Source organism: Carassius gibelio, chromosome A11 (genome assembly GCF_023724105.1).
Source record: "Carassius gibelio isolate Cgi1373 ecotype wild population from Czech Republic chromosome A11, carGib1.2-hapl.c, whole genome shotgun sequence".
NCBI classification, from domain to species: domain Eukaryota; kingdom Metazoa; phylum Chordata; class Actinopteri; order Cypriniformes; family Cyprinidae; genus Carassius; species Carassius gibelio.
Genome location: NC_068381.1, coordinates 8,217,361 through 8,240,051, shown reverse-complemented (window position 1 = coordinate 8,240,051; position 22,691 = coordinate 8,217,361). Strand labels below are relative to the sequence as shown.

Here is a 22,691-nt window from a genome sequence, read left to right as displayed (position 1 = left end):
ATTTTATATTTTTAATTGCTAAGGCAACATCTCTAATTTTCCCTTTTAAGTCAGTATCTTATCTTTACTGTATATTTATATTTTATTTCAAGAAAATAATTTTTAGCAGTTTTTGTTTTAGTAAACGATAACAGCACTTATCTGGAAACATCAGGGAACTTTATAACTACAAAAGCCATGAAACACTGAAAAGAATGACAAAAAAATATTTATAACGATGACACTAAAGTGTATATAAATTGTTCTTGTTATGCTCAGTTGTGCTAAATGTCTTAAAAGTTTCTCTTTGGGAGTGAAATCGCTATTTATTTCTATTTATTTATTTACAATCCTTATCTAGTATTCACAAATGGCGGGAAAAAGTCGTGGAAATTTAAAGGTCAAAAAGTGTGGCAACTGACATGGATTTGTTTACGTAGTAGTTAAGAAAAGCACTTACCATTACTCTGACACAAGAGGGCGCCACATTATCATAAATAAACACACAAATCCTGAAAATGTTCAATTTCTTTCAAATGAGGTGCTGAACGTTTTTGTTTGTGGTGTTTTGAATAGCAGGCTCCACAGCAAGAATATACTTCTGTTAAGTGTGCCACACACACACACACACACACACAAAAGGACAAAAGACAAAACTCAATTGCTGAAACAACAAACAATGCTCTAAATAAAAAGATTGTATTATCGCACAGATAACATTAATTAAAATGAAACTTACAGGTACTGAGCACTCGCACACGCGAGGGAAAACGACTTCAATGTATCTGTAAAACGTACTTTAAATGAGGCTTGGGGCCCGAGTCACTCGTGCTGGAGTAGATAAACAGTGCCATGTGCACAATGATGCACTATGTCCTGACCAAACATTAGTGAAAAATAAAGGAAAAACACGTTAACCAGTGTGCTCGTGTCCACAAATGGGTAAAAATAGTAAAATATCCTGAATTTTCTTTTCAGGAAGACTGAACATTATATACAATAAGATCAGTTTCCCAGTGTCACAGTTGATTTTCTATCATACATGTGTGTTGATCTTTGTCTAATGTTCAAAAATAGGATTTTCTTCATTAAGGGAAGAAGTCAAAAAAAAACAAAACAAAAAAACACGTAGAGATAACATGCATTCCTCAAAAAGCAGTATTAAAAAGAAGAAAAACAATAGATTCTTAACTTGCTTTTGTACAATGTCAAAACATTTTCTTATACATCTTTTGTCTAAATGCTGAGGCAGACATAGGATTTGATTGTATGTTTAGAAATGTATGCATTAGAAATGTATGGAAAGGTCAGAGTCCATGATAAAATCTTAACGTACAAGCTCGGACAAACACACAAAACACATTGCAATACGTTTAATAATAATACTTCTGACTGTCCTCAGTGAGTGTCTCGTATAGGACGTCTGTGGAGCGTCGCATGTAACCAAGCTGGAATGTGGAGCAGCATTCTTCCTTCAAGCTTAGGATTGTTTTAAGGTTACTCGAAAACACTGAACTGTGTACATCTCAAATAAAAGCTTAAAATGCTCACAAAACCACACTTTTATGGTCTTAAATCAGACACCATTCATAGTTCAAAACACCCGTTTGCAGGTCCAAAAACTAAAATACAATACTTTCATCTTTAACCCCAGATTTTGAGTTCACTTTTGCTACGATTTCTGCTTGTTGAACATTCTTCTCCTGCGAAATGTTTCAAGTAAATGAATGAGATTTAAAATGACAGTGGTCTTTAAAGTATTATGTGACCAGAGGAACAGAATTTATCTCAAAGTTCATTTGTTTTTGTACCATTTAGCCAAAAAATTACATTTGAATGACCGAATTTAATCTGCTGTTTTGTCATATTACAGATTTCAGGTTTCAGTCAACCAAATCAGTAACATTACCATACGATAATTTCCCTGAAATCTTTACAGCTTTACTAAAAAGTTTTAAAAAGTTTAACCTCAACAGCAGAGAAGGTGCATTCACGCACATAAAACAGTGAGCAACACAAAAATAATGACACCTGCCATCGTCTACGGCTGCCTTTGAACCCTTTCTTCCTGTCAGTCCTATATAAACGAGGATTTTAATGACAGCATCCTGTGCCTGAGTTAGAAACCCTTGATGATGCAATAGGCCTCCATGGAGGAGAGCATGATGTACATCAGCCAGAGACTGAAAAACAATGTTGTGGTTAGGATTTTGGGAGTCTGCGGGCCACCCAGTTCCCCTCCGATCTCGGGCCGGCGGCGGTACATGAGGACGGCAATACAGATGAAGGCAAAGATGGTGAAAAGGGTGACAGAGAATGCCAGCGTGCCGGGGTCCACTCTGAAATACTGGCCATGTGCCTGGTGAAATATGGCAGCAATGGACCAGGCCAATCCAATGCCCAGAAAGACGTTCACAGCGTTGCTGCCCGTCACATTGCCAATGGAGGCATCAGCGTACTGATCCTGGATGGCTGCCACCTTACTAGCGAATGTGTCTGAAACGAAAGAACAAAATATTGTATAGGCTGCAAAAAATAGACATCAATAAATGGATGATTCTTGTGTGAATCATTGTATGAAAACTGTAAAAAAAAACATGTCCAGCTTGTATTTTGCCCAAAATGACAAATAACATAATAAGAAGTTTTAGGACCATTAAAGATTTGCATTGTTGAGCATTTGCTTTTTCGAGACACATTTTCTTTTTAAATTTCCAATATTGTAAAAAAGTTGAATGAAATGAATAAGAAAATTATTCAATTTATTTTAATTATTATTTTTAAGATTATATATATATTTATATTTATGCTGTTTTAAATATTCAAATTATATCCATTAAAAGTTTGGGGTTGGTATTTTTAAATGTTTTTAAAAGAAACCTCACCAATACTGCATTTATTTGGGAAGAAAAAGCAGTAGAAAATATTCTTGTTGTAAGAAAAATTCAATAAAAAAAGGTTGCTATTTTAATATAATATAAAATATAATTTAATTCTACAATAGCAAAGCTGAATTTTCAGCCAACATTACTAGTCTTCCTCAGCATCACATGATCCTTCAGAAATAATTTTAGTATGCAGCTTTGCTGCTCAAGAAACATTCATTCTTATCAATGTTTAAAATATTTTTAAGGATTTTTGATGAATAAACAAAGTGTAAAAGAACAACATTTATTTGATTTTTTTTTTGCAGCATTATAAATGTCTTTACTCTCAATTTTATCCTTTTAATGCATCCTTGTTGAATAAAAATATGAATTTGTTTTTTAACAACTTACTGACCTCAAACTAGTAGTGTCTGTGTGTGTGTGTGTGTGTGTGTGTGTGTGTACTGTGTGTGTGTGTATATATATATATATATATATATATATATATATATATATATGTATATATATATATATATATATATATATATATATATATATATATATATATATATATATATATATATTTACTTCATAGTTGTGCAATATTTTTGTTGTAACATATATGTAAATATTTTGATGTTTTACTGTAAACATCATTACTAAAAATAATAGAAAAGAATAAAATAAAAATTTGCATTGGTACGAACCATTAAACTAATGAGAATTTGGGGAGAAAATTTGCTTAACTTTCATAAAATGTAATGTCATAATTCACAAGATCAAAAAAAAAAATATTGAATTAAAATATATTTTATTTTAATTTGATTTGATGGTGAAATGTGACTTAAACATGTTTTGAAGTACCTGGAACCGAGGTTCCCAGCGCCACAAACACAACTGCAGTTACAGAGTCTTTCAGGCCAATAGTGCATCCAAAATGGGATGCCAGGTCTCCAATGAATGCAGTGAGGATGCCAATCACGATGATGGACACGATGAAACACGCCCAGCCGTTCCAGTAATCAGTGGGTGGCACAAACGCAAACAGAACCTTCCAGAACACAGTCAGGAAGTGCATGAAGTAGTCAAAGCAAGATGGCATTTTTTCTTCCCCACACTCATTGTCATCATCGTCCCCTTAGGAGGAGGAAAAAAGAGGAGATTTGAATTATGGATTGGTTTGTTTGTTTTCTGTGAAGAGACAGACCGTCCTCTTACTCCAGGGAACATCAGTATTCATATCACTGTTACACAGAATCACTGACACCATTCAATCTTATAAATCACAGGAGGCATAACCAGAATATCATGAACCTCAGGGGACTGGAAGTCCAGTACCATTTGTGACCCTGGACCACAAAACCTTAAGTCTTAAGTCACTGGGGTACAATTTTAGCCAAAAAAAAAAAAAAACCCTGTATGGGTTAAAATGATAGATTTTTTTAATGCCAAAAATCATTAGGATATTATTATATTATTATTTTGTAAATATCCTACCGTAGATATATCAAAACGTAATTTTCGATTAGTAATATGCATTGCTAAGGACATCATTTGGACAACTTTAAAGGGGATTTTCTTAATATTTTGGGTTTTTTTCACCCTCAGATTCAAGATTTTCAAATAGTTGTATCTCGGCCAAATATTGTCTGATTCTAAAACCATACATCAGTGGAAAGCTTATTTTATTATTTTATTCAGCTTTCAGATAATGTATAAATCTCAATTTCGAAAAATTTAAACAAAACAAGTTGGTCCAGGGTCTTGTTTTTCACCAAGTATCACACTTCTTAAAACATGTCAAAACAAGTCATAAATTAAAAGATTTAATAAAAAAAAAAAAAAAAAAAAAAAGGATTGTGCAGCCTAGCTCATACCAGGTAACTATTTGAGGAACAGTAAGAGGCAGTGCTATATTGTGAATTGTGAAGGGAATTATGAGATGCATTAATAGATATTAATTAAAAATTATAAAATATTTCTAAATGCTTTTTCAACATTTATACTGGGCCCTGGTACAAAAACCATTATAAATTATTTTAATTGTTTTAGAAAATAACAATAATAATTTTTAAATGAATTTAAAATTAATACCATAATTACATTAATTTTTCATTCTCATAACGATGTTAACAACATTTTGCATCATTCATATTTCTATAAAAATACATGATGTATTTTATAAAAATATAATTGTTACTGTTATGTAGAACAAAGACAATTAATTACTACTTAAAAAATTATTAATAATTAATTTAATATTTTGGATTATAAATTTTGTGTTTATTTAACATTAAATATTCATTTAACATTTAACAAAATGTAGTAATAATGAATTTTAATGAATTGAAATGTATAATTATATATTTATATTTATTTTACATTTATATTTCTATATTTACTAAAATATCTAAACAAAACTTTTTTATTATTTATTTTACCACTTTATAAATATTCACAAGTTTTGGATATAATATTATACAAAGTTTTTTGTTTATAATATTTACAATTACAGGTTTTTCCACATCATTTTTGTTAAGTTTTAAAAAAAAGATAAAAAATTATTTTACATAATACAGTGTCATCATAAAAAGGAAGTTCATTTTGGACAAATGGAGCACTGCAGATTAAGGTAGGGCACTGTAAACCTAATGTCTAATTATGAGGAATATTCCCCAGGAGTTTAGATTATAATCTCCCTCCCACTCTCTCCTCTCGGCTCAGGCTGCACTAACAAGCTCTGTCAACTTCAGTCAGGCCTGTCCGAATGAGTGCTAGTGTATGTGTGGGACTGCATGTGCTTGTGTGGCAAAAGATATAGAGTCACACAGATTTGAGTCCACACAATCCTTATTAATCTGCTGCGCTACATGACAAAAGACACTTCAAAACTGTGTGGACTGAGGGTTAAATCAAAAAGCCTTGACATTTTAGAGATTTAGAATGGCTCTAGTCTGTGTTGGTTATGCTCACAGTAAACTTGACTGATGGCAGAAGAATTATGGGTACAAAAAAATCCCAAAAGAAGCACATTTGATGTTTTTTTTTTGTCCCCTTGTTAAAGACACGAGTTACATAGACTTAATAAAAAATGTGAAAATATAAAAAACATAATAATACATTTTTAAAGAAAAGAGTACAAAAATGTAAAAATAGAATTATAGATTTCAAATATTATTTATTTATTGGTTTGTTTGTTTTGCTGGAGCTTATGTGAAGTATCTATCAATTCCATAAAATATTATTGTCCCTGACACTTTTTGTAGCTTTGTAGGAGCTAAAAGTAATACATTCTAAAACAAACTGGATCCAAATTGTAGATGTGACCATTTTTTTTTACAATGCACATAGAAGCTATGCATAACTTAAACATTAGCATCCCATTTTACTTTCATAATGTGATATATTTCCAAATAAAACAAGATGCAAAAAGGAAAAAAAGTAAGACATGATTGTATCCACTGGGTTTTTATAACAGAGAAAGGAGGGAATAATAAATACAGAGAAAATAATAAATATTCAAGATTATGAAGACAATCAGAATCAAGACGCCATGAATGCAACACTATTTGTTTCCTACTCAACACTGATATAAACTGGTTCTTACCCAACTTCATACTGAGGGCTGTTTGCTCATGAGGAAAAAAAAAGAAGCTAATTATGATTATCTTCTTCTCTCCGGCACTGCTATGATTGACACTCAGTAGAGCCAATTTTGTTAGTTGATGAAATATTGAAATGCACTTCAGTCTGGATAGAGGCAGGCATTCAACTCCAACACATTTTAAATTGCAATGCTGGTCTAATCAAAGATATGTGGCCAAATTAGCGCAGTGATTGAGCAGCAATTAGAACGAGTCTTTCAGAGTTAAAACAGCAAAACTCCCTTCATTTTTTGCATTCCAACTGTCGAATCTGTCATGTCAAGACTGCTGGATTGTGCAGTGATTGTGTTTACAGTAAGTAGAGACTTAATGGAAAATCTGACAGCATTTTTTCAGTGACTCACCTGAGCTGACAGTAATGGCTTCTACAAACTGGTCTCTCCAACTGTTAGTACCAACCAAAAGGGCCAAGTTGGTTTTCTTTATGAGTTTGTCGACTGTGCTCTGGAATGGGATTAAAATCAATACAGCAATTTTAACAATACTTCTGGTAAAATTGGTACAAAGTCTCATTTGGTAAAATTGTACAAAGTCTCATTTAGCCAGTGAGAAACCTGCCAGCCTGAAAAAAAAAAAAAAAAAAACGTTATAATTCTGTGCAATTCAATCAAATCTTCAGGATACGAGGAAATCATTTCGCTTGAGGCCAAGCAAATTAATGTGACAGACATGATGAAAACTAATAAACCCTCTGACGCACAGAGGCAGTGCAGGAGAGACGCGCTGAATTAGAGATGGAAAACGGACACTGTTAACATGTATAAAGTGACAGGCAGTCTGAAAGGTTGCGGTAATAACTCTGCCCATGTCTGCTGTATCTGAAGAGCAATTAAAGGTTGAATCATCTCCAACTGTCTACTTGTTCAGGAAAGGATACCATCGCTCATGTCCAGATTCTCTGTCATCCCACATTCACCTTTAAGGGCTTCTAAGCCCTCATTAATGCTTAAAATGTCATCACTCAACCTTAAAGTAAATGCGTGTGTGAACATAGATGGGTGTCTGAATGTATTTTTCATGACAGATTCCTCATGAACAGAAAACGTACCTTAAACTCATAGGACTCCTCAACGATTACTTCAAGTTTCACATGTTCACCCAGTGTCGGGCGACCCATCTCAGCAATACGTCTCTCATCCTTCTCTTTCTTTGTAAGGTTCTCCTCTTCCCCGTCCTCTGAGAGCGACAGACAACGCAAGAGAGGTACATCAAATTTGACGGAAAAAGACAAAACAAAATTATGGGAAATGCATTAGGATTTTCTAATTGTTGGGTAACTGTTACTTTAAGACACCACAATTAAAGTCAAAGCATATTGCATTGATTGAAAACACTTTTCATATGATTAAATGCATGCATTTAGCATTCAATGGCTCTTGCATGCTAGACTTATGAGGAAATGACAGCTGATGATCTCTGGTGTCGTCTATTATGACGGTTTACGTTCTCACAATTGTTTTATGGTAAATGATGTTTAGCTAATTGGCTCAATCATGCATACATGATAATAGAGCACACATAGTGACAAAAGAGAGACTGATTTAATGAAATGAAAGAGAAAATGATGAACAGGAGAGGGATACCTGTGATGCTGATAATGGTGGAGGGAATCGGTTTGTCTCTACCCTGCACTTTCCGGTACACATCCCTGCCTGATGAGCCCAAACACATTCACTGAACAGAGTTAGCACAGATGCTAACAGATCTATTGAGCTTTATTTATGATGGTGCACAACTGAAGATGATGGCAATTTCAATTATCACTTGAGAGAACAGAGCAAATATGTATTGCCTCTTTGATATAAAGATATAACAGTGCATATATTAAGCATATACAAAAAACATAAACAGAAATAACAACAATAGGACCTCAGTGTATAGTAGGTTTATGCATTCAATTACACAGTATGATTAAATATATTAATATTTATAGTGTGAAAAATAATTAATTGAGAATAAATTACATATTCGTATTTAAAAAAAGTAGTCAAAAGTTCATAAAAATGTGACACAGGTCAAAAAGGCTATAATTAAGATAATGAACGCTCTGATTATAAAATAATTATTAGCAAACTGCAGTTTAAAATGGTTTTACATGATACCAAACAATGTCAATGTTCAATTCCTATGATTGACATATGTTAGAATGATTCTTCTCTCAGTGATGAAACTTTCCTGCAACAGGCACTCATTGGACACAGTATTCAAAGTGTAAATGTTCTTTGAGAATCAGTGTGCGTGCTGCCACGGTTGAGCGGGATTGACAAGACAGTTACGAAAGCACTGACACACTAGCTTAAGGCAGACTAGCTATGCATTCTCATTAGGAACCAGCCCCTTTGCCTTTGGGAATAATGCCAATGATAGTGTGATGAATAGGTGACAGTGGGTTGTGTTGTTGCCCATCACACAATGTCTTTGTAAAACTTTGTGGCGTTCAGCAAATGTGGCATTTCAAAACAATCACCATGCTCTAGCAAGTTCAGGGCACTGCGACGGAAATAAATCTTAACTTTGGAAACTAGTGCTAGGTACACAACTTGAAAATGAGACTGTAAACATTTTCAAATGAGTACACAGGCAAGTTAGTTTCAGAAATTTAATTTAACATGTTTAGTATTCATTAGAGACATGGACTGTGTCTGGAAAAATGTTATAATTTTAAAGAAGTTTTTTTGTTTTTAGTTTGGTGATTGGTTGGACAGGCCAAGCACTGCACAGACAAACACTGACAAACAGCCAGTCAATAGATTACAATATGTCACTTCTCAGACATTCAATGAACGACAAACACTGATTCATCATGTTCAATCAGCGTAAACGAGCTTCAACAGACACTAGCAGGGGGAACACGGTGATCAGACAAAACCGGACAAAGTGTCTGAATAAAAGTGTAAGAATAAAAATAGTGTCTGATGGAGTGGTTATAAAAATAAAAAATAAAAAAATCTTTGTTAATGAGTAATTACGTATAATTTCAAATGATTTATTAATTATAAAAATATAACATTTAAAATAAATGCAATTATAATCAATGTCAATTTTGATTGAATATCATTTTCAGAAAGCCAAAAACTATAAATTATTTTATAAATGATTTATTAAACAAAATAATTGTAATTATTTATTTGATAAATATTTATAATTTATAGTAAAGTTATATATACATTTACAATATACATTTTCTACCCACTTTACACACTGAAAAACAAGCACTGTAATCATTTTTTTTTTTTTTTTTTTTTTGCCAGTTTATATATCGTCCCCTTGGAATTATAAGCTTCTATCTGCGTTCTGAGTAGTTTTGAGATATTGAGCTTTAAAGTTTTTGTGTTCCATAGACTTCTGTAGATAGAACCTTTTTGTTTTTTCATTAAAAAATCCCAAAATGTACACAACTTAAAATAAAACATCACATAATGTAAATAATTTGTCACAGAATAAGAATATGTGAATAACTCAAATTTGACAAAAATGTCAGATAGAACCTTATAATTCCAAGGGGACGATATCAGTATCTTTTTTTCAGACACAGCCATGACAAGCAAACCCATGTGAACTGTTTTTGATGTGAAGGTTACAAAGCAATTTTGACACTTAGTATCTATCTCTGGTCATACTTGAGCAAATGAGCCTATCAGGCAAAGACACTAAGCCACTAGTTTACATAGTGTGACAAACAAAGGCTCCAGTTCAACATCAGGCAAACCAGTTACTAAACACACCCAGTGTTATATTTAGGTTTCAGCTCGGTGAAAGGTAAAATATTATCTCTTACCATAAAGCTTCATATCTATCAAAGAAAAAAAATGACAATCAAAAAGACTGAAGGAATTCATTTTCTTGGTTAAGTGTAGCAAGTTAGCTGTAGCTGGTGATGAGTTAGCTAAGCAGTTGAAGTGATATATTACTATACCTGTCTTCACGAATCCACCTAAAATCATAAAAAAACAGCAAAAATTAACTCACTCTTTGTTCCTTTCATGTTATAAAAGACTGGTTTTAGTAATGACAGAAAATGATGCTGGTATTAGCCTAAATTAATGTGGAAATATAGCATAATTTGATTATTGGCTATGACCAGCACCAAGACAACATAACTGGCATGGAAGTCAATTAGCAACCAGCATGGAAAATGGTCTGCTATTTGGAGCATAAATAGTGAAAAATTTACCAGAATGATGGATATTAGAAAATCTTATCAGCGTCAGCAGACAAATTTTGAACAAAGAGCTTATACATAATAACAAATAAACATCTGCATCATCATGTGATGAGATGAACATTTTTAAAGTGATTCACAGAAATAAAGAGCAGGGGGGAAATGAGACAGCTTACCACATTCATGCAGCAACATAGCTGATGTAGACAAATGAAAGACAGACAGGACAAAAAGAGACAAGAAAAAATGGAGATAAAGAAAAAGCAAAATGATTATGAATGAGAAAACAGAGTACCACAGACAGAATTGGTGTGTGATAAGATTGCATTTCTAAAATTATGAATACAAACTGCTTTATACTCCATTATGATCTATACATTGAAAAGTAGAGATTTTTAAAATGTTTTTAATAAAGAAGTCTTTATGTTCAACAGGGGTGGAGTTTTAATCGAATAAAACATAATTCTGTAAAAACTGTAATATTATGAATTATATATATATATTATTATCAATGTTTTAAAATGTTGTGCTGGTTATTTTTGTGGAAATTCAGAAATTTAGAGTCTATTATAAATAGACATATCAAAAGAACAGCATTTATTTGAAATGGAGATCTTGTGCAAGCCTTAACTGCCACTTTTGATACATTTAATTTAGATTTTGATTAAAAAGAAAATCTGAAATGTGAAAAATTTGTATGAAGTCGACAAAAATTTAACATCATATTGCTGAATCAATCTTTTTCTGTCAGAACAGAAAAAAAAAAAAGAAATCTCACAGGCTCTGGAATATGGCAAGAAACCCATGAATCTGCTGCTCATTATGGTTCAGTTGTCCTTATCTCATCCTGGCCTGAAGGAATGGTCCCTGCAGCTTTAGTCCTGGCCAGAATTCTCACATTAAAGGGGCCTATTCAAATTATGCCTATTCTCTGAGAGAGCTCTTAACCTTTGGCCAGGAGGTAACATTGCGGATAAATCCACTGAAATTGAGCAGCAAGCAGGAAGAAAACTGCATTTTTTCTGTAACAGTAGAACGAAAGTGAAGGATCAGCTTTGAAGGAGGAGCGGAGGAAAGGGAAAGACAGAAGGCAGAATAAAGGGCATCTGCAGAGAAAGAAAAAGGCTTGTTTCTTTGCTATCTTTCACCTGTCCATCCCCTCCTCCTCCATTCTGGTTCCTGCAGCTCTATGAAGAAGTTTGCATGCTTGTCATACTCCTCATGGTCAAGAATTTTTACCTTTATGGTCTTCCTGTGGGGGGAACATAAAATCACATTTGAGGTATGACGTGTGCTTGTGTGTTTGATTGTAGGACCATCAGATGCCTCTAAACAGCAAGTAAAGGAGCCCTTTAAATTGATAAATAATTATGATACAAGACTCTCTTTTTTCTTATTTGCGTCATTATCAATTTTGCTGTGGAGAAATTACTATGCATCCTGCTCTTCAGAAGTCAATAACTGCATAGAATCTAATCAAATTTTGGGTCACAAAAGGCCATTGAGATTTTGATTTTGTGACAAGGTATTATTTTTAGCATACGTTAGGTCTACAGATGTTATGGGTGGATTATTAGCCAGCTAACAGTGACACTTTGCCCTGCTGGATTTGCACATTAATAACACTTCCAGTTCAGCCCAGAAGAAGGCAGCACACCGAGGCTGTGACCAGGGGAAGGCAACGTCCCACCTTTTCTCTCACTCATTTCCACCAATTGTGGCTCTCCAATCTCCAGGAAGAAGTTCTTATTCTTTTCATACTCCTCGTCATCGATTATACTGATCTGAATAGTTTTGCTGAAAGAGAAAGAGAGAAAGAAAAAGAGCACAAGTTTGCAGACATGAGAGAGGCACAAGGAAAGGAAAAGTGTGGAAGAATAAAAGTAAAGAAGAGTAGTAGAGAAATAGCCAAAATGAAAGAAAAGCAAAATGAAAGGATATGGACATTGACAATGTCGTAAGCATCATAAAAAGTTACTGAAATGTTAACATCAAAGGAACCGTACACTCTATAAAATAAAACTGTCATCATTATTTCTTTTGTTGTTGTTGAACACAACAGGAGCAGTTGTGCAGGATATCCTCAATGTTATTTTTTCTACATATATATATATATACAGTGGGGCTCGAAAGTTTGGGCACCCCTTGCAGAATCTGTGAAAATAAGAGTAATTTTCAAAAAATAAGAGAGATCATACTAAATGCATGTTATATTTTATTTAGTACTGTCCTGAGTAAGATATTGTACATAAAAGATATTAACATTTAGTCCACATGACAAAATAATTGCTGAAATTATTAAAATAACCCCACTCAAAAGTTTGGGAACCCTTTCTGTTTTGTGATGGTTGTGCATGAGTCCCTTGTTTGTTCTGAACAGTTAAACTGAGCAGCGTTCTTCAGAAAAATCTTTAAGGTCCTGCAGATTCTTCAGTTTTCCAGCATCTTTGCATATTTGAACCCTTTCCAGCAGTGACTTTATGATTTTGAGATGCATCTTATCACACTGAGGACATTTGAGGGACTCAAACACAACTATTAAAAAAGGTTCAAACATTCACTGATGCTCCAGAAGGAAACAAGATGCATTAAGAGCTGGGGGGTGAAAACTTTTGGAATTTGAAGATCAAGGTAAATTGTACTTAATTTGTGTACCGGGAAACATACAAGTATCTTCTGTTGCTTACGAAGGGCAGAACTAAATGGAAAAAAAAATTATATTTCAACAAAATAAGTCAAATTTGGCCATCTTCATCGTGGTCAAATGTTTTCACTCCCCAGCTCTTACTACATCTTGTTTCCTTCTGGAGCATCAGTGAATGTTTGAATCTTTTTTTAATAGTTGTGTTTGAGTCCCTCAAATGTCCTCAGTGTGAAAAGATGCATCTCAAAATCATAAAGTCTTTTTTCATCAGTTTTTTGAAAATTACTCATATTTTCCCAGATTCTGCAAGGGGTGCCCAAACTTTCGATTCTTTTTGGTGTGATCTGTCCTTTTAGATATTTTTTGTTTGTTTGTTTATTTTTAAAATTGCAAATTGTATGAGTTATTAGAGAAAACAATATAAGATTCATTCCCTGAAGGAAATGGAACATTTCTTTGACATATCGTGGTCAGTCTGGATGAACTGTTTATCTGCACATGCCACACGTTAACTGTCTATCCATTGAATGTTTTACATGTTCACACTCCTATAGATTGGCATACTGTACATCATCACATAACGTGTGATAACATATTTCTGCTATATTTCACAAACAAATCAAGCAGAATGTTTTTTCTCTTTCATCCAGAAATTGGTTAAAATAAGCCAATCAGATTGCATCTGCCAGTTTCAGCCAGCTCTTGTTATTTGTCCATGCAATGCGCCATGTGTGTGTCATCTAAGGCTGAAACTGCGACAGAACAGACAGAAAGCTAAAACACTTCCCTTAAAAAAACCCTCTACTTTCATCCAGGCATGTGCTCAAAATAAACCCTTCCTCCTGTCTGTGGGCATATAAGCTCCACTTGTCACAATGTCCTGAATTTTTCTGCCACCAGCACACCTCTGCTCGACAACACCACAGATACTGAAAAAGCAAAATGAGTGATTCTGTGAAACGGAATGCTTTTTTTTAGTCTGTTAAGGTGTTTTTTTACATTTGTATGAGATTTTAAACATTCTATAAGGCACGTAATGTGTTGAACTGTTAATAAATTTCATCTTAAGCTAAATAAATACATTTGATATATGCTAACATATAATTAGGCATTCAGAATGTTGATAGTTTAACACTTTAATTAGATATTACAAGCCTGAAACTGCAAAGTGCTTCAAACATTCAGTTTTCAATTTGATACACAAAATCACAGTAAATTGAAAATTTAAGATTAAACCACTAATGAGATTAAACCATTAATCTCACTGCCAATTAGTATTTATTTTATGAGGTGGCTAATTTTTACAAAAATTACGAATTGAACAAAACATAAAAAAGTCATAAAAGAGGACACTTTAATTTGTACTTAAAGAGTTTCATTTGTGAAAGGGTGATGGTGTCATTATTAACTATTATTCAGCGACTTTTCTTTTTAATAATCATTTTTATGTATGTTGTCTTCAAAATGTGCATATTTATTAGAGCAAGACAATGGATGAGGGTAAAAAGGGTAATTTCATAAAAATATGATCTAAAAGAAAATAATTTAAGTTATAAGAAAATGTCCACATTCACACAGTAAATTCATCCACTAGTCACTGTTTACATATTTATATGTGAACACGAATAGCATTTGTTTTGTAAAATGACCCCAGTATGCTTTAAACCAACCCCTAGCTAATCTAGAATACATTCTATAATGTTTAATTTTATTAGGCACATAATTTTAATGAGTAAAGAGCAGCCAGGTTGTTTTTTTCCACTCTCGTGCCAATAAGACTGTCCATCTGTCTTTCTGTGACTGACAGCCTGTAACTAAAACAACAGACTGATAAACTGTTACAAGAACAAAAAGGACAAATAGAAACAAAAGCCTTCAGAAGGAAAAGAGCACAGTGCCACTATGCGTCAATGTGTACATAGAACAGGTTTATGTAAGGGTTAACAGGGCCTGATCCCAAAGACATACTGCACTGTGTTGTATTACAGCATTTTTAATGGGAAGGCCTGTGCAAAAATGGCAGACAGTCTGTTTACATAATTTACTAAATCCTAACACTATCTCTCTGTCAGATCAGGAGATTTTCACACACAACGCTACTTACATGTAAAATACGATGTGTTTTTAAAAGTAACAGATTTTTTTCTTCACTCTTACAGTATGTCCTGAAATTAAAAACAGCTCAGATGATTGTATCCCCCTTTTCCCCATTCGCCCTCTGATTCTAAAGAAAGCAACATAAGTAGTCTATCAATTCATTTTATGGGCCAATCCATGGGACACCATTCATGTTTGATGATATCCAGAGGCTCTTCATCTACCACAGCAATGCTTACCAAATATGGAGAGCAATCTAATGTGAAGAGCGGTGGATACTTTTCCTTATACACAATTTATTCTTACTTCCAGCTGTCATTCTGCACACAACACTAAACAATCATTCTTGACTAAATGAGCACAACATAAAAATGTTGATATATATATATATATATATATATATATATATATATATATATTTGTGTGTGTGTGTGTGTGTTTGTGTCAAAACTGGAGAGAAAAATCCCCCTGATCAAACACATTTAAAGATAGTTAAAAACTACTAAATAATCATTTGTTTAAAAAAACAACAAGAACAACTTAAGATTCACATTCTGTGGAGCTTTAAAAAGGTTACCGGTATTTATTAGAGTGTTTTATTGATAACGAAAACTATTAAAAATTGTTTACATTAATTGAAATAAAGCCAAAATAAAATACATTAATTAGATGTAAAACGTATAATTAAATGGAAACAAAAATTTGACATATTCCATGACAACTATCATAAATAATAAATATAAATACAAATAAATAAATATGTTTAAGTTGAAGATATATATATATTAAAGGCATTTAACATAAAGGTGTGTGTGTGTGTGTGTGTGTGTGTGTGTGTGTGTGTGTGTGTGTGTGTGTGTGTTAAATTAAAGGCAAATTCAAATTATTAGAAAATATGATATAAAGATTTTTTAATTATTAAATTTGCTGTTTTTTTTACATGGAAAGCTATCATATGGCTATAGGAACGTGCAATATTATGAGTACTTTAATGATGCATTTTGTCCTTTTTGGAGATTAACAGTGCCTGTTCCCCATCCACTTTGATTATATAGAAGACTGTAGTCAAAACATTCTGCTAAATTTATCCTTATGTTTCACAAAGAAAGTCATAAACAGTTGGAACAATTTGAGTGTGAATTAATGACAAAATTAAAATTTTGTGGGTGAAATGTTTTTTTAAACCTTACAGCATATTAGCACCTGCTATGCTATTAACATCTCATTTTAACTGAGTTATTGTGTGTTATTTTGAATATTAATTTGTAAGTCGCTTTGGATAAAAGCGTCTGCTAAATGATTAAATGTAATGTAAAATGTAATGGTTTGGATGCATAAATTATATGATATCATGTTTCTCTGATATAGGACAGAAAGAATTGTATAAACTTGTCAAATCATCAAAACCTACAACATGTATGTTAGACCCTATTCCATTTAAGCCACTAAACGAGGTGCCTCTAGAAGTCATAGATCCTCTTCTGAATATTAATAATTCATCAGTGTCTTTAGAATATGTACCTAAAACGTTCAAATTGGCTGAGCCTTTCAAAAAACCTTTTAAAAAACCACAACTTGATCTTAGAGAATTAGTTAATTACAGACTGATCTCAAATCTTCCCTTCCTGTAAAAAATACTAAGGCAGTATTCTCTCAGCTATGTTCCTTCTTAGAGAGAAATGGTCTCTGTGAGGATTTCCACTCGGGATTTAGACCATATCACAGTACAGAGACTGCTCTCATCAGAGTTGTGACCTGATGACAAATTACCTGCTCTTATCATCCGATCGTGGTTGTATTTCTCTATTAGTGTTACTGGATCTTAGAGCTGCGTTTGACACTTTTGACCACAACATTCTTTTGAGTAGACTACAAAATTATGTTGGCATTAGTGGAATTGCATTGTCAAGGTTGAAATCTTACTTATCTGACGTCATCAATTCGTAGCAGTAAATGACTATATATTGTTCACAAGTACAGTATGGAGTGCCACAAGGCTCGGTATTAGGACCACTGTTTTTCACACTTTACATGTTACCCTTCAGGAAACTTGGTGTTATGCTTACAAATCTCTGTTTTATATTTCTTTGTGGCCCGATGAAACCTATAAATTAGAAAAACTAATAGAATGCATAGTTGCTAGAAAAAAACTTAATGTTTTAATTATTGGATCAAATACTTCTGCATGTAGTCACCTAAAAAACTGTCTAACACTTGATGGCTGTTCTGTTAATTCTGTGTCATCAGTTAGGAGCCATGTTTCTATTTTTCTATCAATTGTAAAACTAAATTTTCAATCTTAAAATTTATTCCCCAAGGTTAAATTATTGTAATGCTTTATGGGGTGGTTGCTCTGCACACTTAATGAACAAACTCCAACTGGTACAAAATGCAGCACCTAGAGTTCTTACTCGAACCAGGAAGAACGACCACATAAGCCCGGTTCTGTCAACTCTGCAATGGCTCCCTATTGAGCAACAAATACATTTTAAAATCTTGCTAATTACTTATAAAGTAATTGCGGGCGGCATTTTCTTTTCTTATTTAGGGCCCAAACTCAGGAATAATCTACCTAGCATTGTTCGGGAGGCGGACACACTCTGTTAGTTTAAATCTTGATTAAAGATCCATCTCTTTAACCTGGCATACACATAATACACTATTACATTTCTATCATTAAATCCATTATCCGTTTGAGCGTTATGGTCCCACATATGGGATTTTTATTTCCGTGCCCCTGGGAGTACGGTCCGATATGGAATTGACAACGTTCGGTGATGTCGCATAACTGTCAAATTCTGTACTAGTAAAACAATACATTTAGAGTTTGAAAAATACACACATATGTCTATGAAAGCAACAATAACAATATATTCAAATTAAATTTTCAGACGTTTTATTCATATCAAATACATAGTGTAACTAACTATAAACTTCACTATATTCTTCACCCAGTTCACCAGCCACTTATTACTTGTATTTCAGAAGTAATTTATAAATAAGAAATTTATGCTGTAAATCTGACTGACAGGACTCTCTGAACTTCAGCGTGAACAAACATGGCGGCGCCCATTGACAAACCTGATGCATCACCATGAAAACAGTAAGTGGAAACATTCTAAAATTCGGTCGCCTTAAAAACTAAAAACTACCTCAACAGCCCTGAATGTCAGCAGAGACCATATCAACTAGATGCGCCCCAGAGACTGATCCCCAAACCAAATCACCTCGACAGACATCGGCACAAGACCACAGAAACCAGACAAGTCCTCTGCACCAGTGTTGCAGTCAGGAATTAAACTACACCATCCTGGTGTCATCTATCCAGAGGAGAACTGGCCTCCCTACTGAGTCATCACTGAATCATCAATGAACAGACTTTAGCTGGAAAAATTACTCTGTTATTGTCTTCTTGCATTATTGACAAACTATTTTCCTGTTTCCTGTAATACTGTAAAGCTGCTTTGACACAACCAGTATTTTATAAAGCGCTATACAAATAAAGGTGATTTGTCTTGACTTGATGTCAGCAATAAATATGACTTTAAATGCTAAAGTCATAATAATGGCCTTTGGCTTTTGCTTTAATCAACAATGAGCTTTTTTTCATACAGACAGACGATCGGATCCTATAATTATACAACTTGCATATACATGGTACAGCACGCATACATTTGAACTGTGTGTCAGTGCAGTAAACTCATCAGATGGAAGTGATGTATAATCTGTACACAGGAAGCCAATTATATTTAATCTGACAACAAGGCATCAGTATGTCAGTTGAAGCATTAGAGCTGCATTGCTTATATTTACTCCAGTTATTCCGTTCAAAAGACAGTTATTCCGTTCAAAAGAAATTCCATAGAAGACAATAGTGATTCGGGATAAATTATAGAGAAAATACAGGGCACTGAAGGATAAATGCAGATTTTAATGTTTAGAGTTTATTTATAATGCATAAAAACCTCAAAACACAGTTATTTTTATTGTGATGAATTAATGCCTGAAGAAATATCGTCTATAATGAAAGATTACCAGATCTCAAAAGTCTTCTGAATAATTTTTTAAGAAGAGTCTGCAACATATAAATGTTTCTTTTAGATCATTAAGTCAATATAGCACTTTTAATTAAAAGGTTAGTCTAAGCCTCAGTGTTTCTACTCAAAACCCAAAAGGTATATTTTAATGCATCCTGACGGTAAAGCAAAAGTGTGGTTTTAAAAAAGCAAAATAAAAGGATATGTATAATTACAAAAAAAAAAAAAAAACTGCGTTAATGCTCTGTTTAAGAAAAACAAAGATTTGGATGAGGCAAATTTAATATTTAATATTTAATTTAATATTTAAAATTAGTCATAAAAAATAACTTTTATTTTTTAACGTTTTTATTTGCATCCAGCATTGAGCCCAGCATTGTTTAATCCAAAACAGGGTTACTGTCATTAATTGTCATTACTTGAAATAAAATAAACATTGAGTAAACCAAAATCTAAAAAAAGATAGGAAGGATTTTATTTCAGCTAGTTGCCTAAATAAAACAACAAAATTACTTACTAAAAAACTTACACTGCACTATTGAATAATCTGATTTCACAATTTTTATTAATTTCATGTCATTTATACACTATTTGTATGACATATGGGCACAAGGAAGTTGCCTTAGAAGAAAGCTATGGAGTTAAAATGTTCAACAATGACTACTTTTAGTGGCCCTTCTTTTATCCGGTTTGTGAATGACCCATCAAAACTCAATTTAATGCCATGAAGCTTTCTCATTAGGCTAATCAGCGCCAGCACTTTTTAAATCAGAAAGCCCTAGGCTCTTGACTCTCAGATGTTAACTGTGAGCTGGAATATTCATTAGCTGTTTTTCCTTGTCCGTGGTTGAAGCCACACTATGAAGACCCATGGCTTAGTAAGCCTATTGAACTGATGTGATGTGTAAATCCCGGACTCATATGGGTCCCCACTGCTGTGTATTGTTACTATACCCAGGAACAGACTGTAACTTTCCCTTCCAAGAGCTGTAATGGGACGAGATCCATTTGTCTGGCTGCCATAAAGTTTCTAGCGCTCTCTCTCCTTCCTTATCCTTATGGTTGATTACAATAGAAAGCCATCTGATCAGTGCTTATTAAGAGGCTGAAAGAACTGATTGAAAAATTATCAGCCGTTTTATAACCCAAAAGTTAATGGACCGGATTACACAAGCATGAAGGCTACTTGTCAGACAAAGGTCGAGAACTACAGCACTGTAAAAAGACACGAGACACAAGGAAACATGAGAAAGAGTGACAGAAATACAGAAATTGAACCGACAGTTTTATAGAAGCAGGATGAATCCATATTTATGATCTTGCCAGAGTCTTTTTAAGTGACTTCATGTAATATATTATATGGAATTTAATATTAGTCACATCCAAGCCATCTCCTTTTTGAACTTTTACCGTCTGGCCGGTGCTCCCAGGACAGCCAGGCACAAGAAAAGTTTCTTCTCCCAGGCAATCTACCTCATGAACGGTTCAATGTTCTCCCCTACTGTTCAGTCAAACCAGTGTTGCTATTGTTAATAAAGCATAAAACTATTTAAAAATACATATATTTTTGTTAAGTGAAAGTTGAAATGAAAAACTTATTACAAAAAAATAAAATAATAATAATAATAATAACTAAAAATGTAGAAATCTTGGCAACTAACTAAAATACAAAAATAAGCTGAGGTACTAAAATTACTCAAAATAACACCAGCAGTTTACACTTAACATCTCATTTTTAAAGAAAGAACAACACAAGGCTGAGTAAAACATGACAAAAATGTAAACTATTCCTTTAAGCTGAAAACAAAGGCTGGGTGGGGGGGTTGAAAGCTGTTGGGTGAGAGAAGACAAAATCCATGGTTTCATGACACACATTTCGCTCAAAGCTAGCTGATCAGCTGTCCTGTAACTGAGTGATACTGCATTAAACAATGAGATTAGAGACAAGAGAGTGTTCTTTGGGACACATCAAGATAAGCACCTTTACGTGTTCTACAACACCTGGGGCAAGCCACACACACTCAAATACACACATACTAAAATTTATTTTAAAAAAGTCTAATCCACTTATCCCGATATTAGAGAACATTCATTTATTATACAGAAAACACAACTTATCCAGTAACATTCAAAATATGACCTCAAATGTCAGTTTTATTTAATTTCCCTCTTTATCATCAAAGCAACAGAAATAGATCATTTTCTGTTGACCTGACAACGTCGGTCTGTTCTCCCTCCCGGGGCAAACTGCAGACGGATATTCAGGACTAAGAGAGCAGCTGAGTTTGGGTCAGCTTCCCCTGGCAACAGAACTATATGCCCTGGGAATGGCTGTGGGCTCAAGCAGGACCTCCACTGAAGCAAAATCCCGGCAGAGAATATCACAGGAAGCTCTTTTGCTTGCACATACTGCAATGTCTTTCAAGAGTTGTTTATATCAAATTATCAAATTTAACATTGTTTACTTAATAAATCTGCTGATCTGTTGTGTTTCTATACATATATATACAGTATTGTTCAAAATAATAGCAGTACAATGTGACTAACCAGAATAATCAAGGTTTTTCGTATTTTTTTTATTGCTACGTGGCAAACAAGTTACCAGTAGGTTCAGTAGATTCTCAGAAAACAAATGAGACCCAGCATTCATGATATGTACGCTCTTAAGGCTGTGCAATTGGGCAATTAGTTGAATTAGTTGAAAGGGATGTGTTCAAAAAAATAGCAGTGTGGCATTCAATCACTGAGGTCATCAATTTTGTGAAGAAACAGGTGTGAATCAGGTGGCCCCTATTTAAGGATGAAGCCAACACTTGTTGAACATGCATTTGAAAGCTGAGGAAAATGGGTCGTTCAAGACATTGTTCAGAAGAACAGCGTACTTTGATTAAAAAGTTGATTAGAGAGGGGAAAACCTATAAAGAGGTGCAAAAAATGATAGGCTGTTCAGCTAAAATGATCTCCAATGCCTTAAAATGGAGAGCAAAACCAGAGACGTGGAAGAAAACGGAAGACAACCATCAAAATGGATAGAAGAATAACCAGAATGGCAAAGGCTCAGCCAATGATCACCTCCAGGATGATCAAAGACAGTCTGGAGTTACCTGTAAGTACTGTGACAGTTAGAAGACGTCTGTGTGAAGCTAATCTATTTTCAAGAATCCCCCGCAAAGTCCCTCTGTTAAAAAAAAGGCATGTGCAGAAGAGGTTACAATTTGCCAAAGAACACATCAACTGGCC

General features: G+C 33.8%; 1 protein-coding gene across 3 annotated transcripts in view; it reads right to left on the bottom strand.

Moving 5' to 3' along the window:
- Window positions 1-657: 657 nt before the first annotated feature.
- LOC128022208 (sodium/calcium exchanger 1-like) overlaps window positions 658-22,691 on the bottom strand; it is a 44,379-nt gene continuing 22,345 nt past the window's right edge. For 2 of the 3 annotated variants that reach the window (XM_052609539.1, XM_052609540.1), the window contains exons 3-11: window positions 12,364-12,470; window positions 10,850-10,870; window positions 10,428-10,445; window positions 10,290-10,304; window positions 8,095-8,163; window positions 7,560-7,687; window positions 6,856-6,955; window positions 3,711-3,983; window positions 658-2,475 (exon numbers count right to left, since the gene is read on the bottom strand). In XM_052609539.1, coding sequence (XP_052465499.1) covers window positions 2,099-2,475; window positions 3,711-3,983; window positions 6,856-6,955; window positions 7,560-7,687; window positions 8,095-8,163; window positions 10,290-10,304; window positions 10,428-10,445; window positions 10,850-10,870; window positions 12,364-12,470 — 1,108 coding nt within the window. In that variant the 3' untranslated portion in view covers window positions 658-2,098. The remainder of the gene's footprint in view (window positions 2,476-3,710; window positions 3,984-6,855; window positions 6,956-7,559; window positions 7,688-8,094; window positions 8,164-10,289; window positions 10,305-10,427; window positions 10,446-10,849; window positions 10,871-12,363; window positions 12,471-22,691) is intronic. The other variant, XM_052609542.1, reaches the window with a different exon arrangement.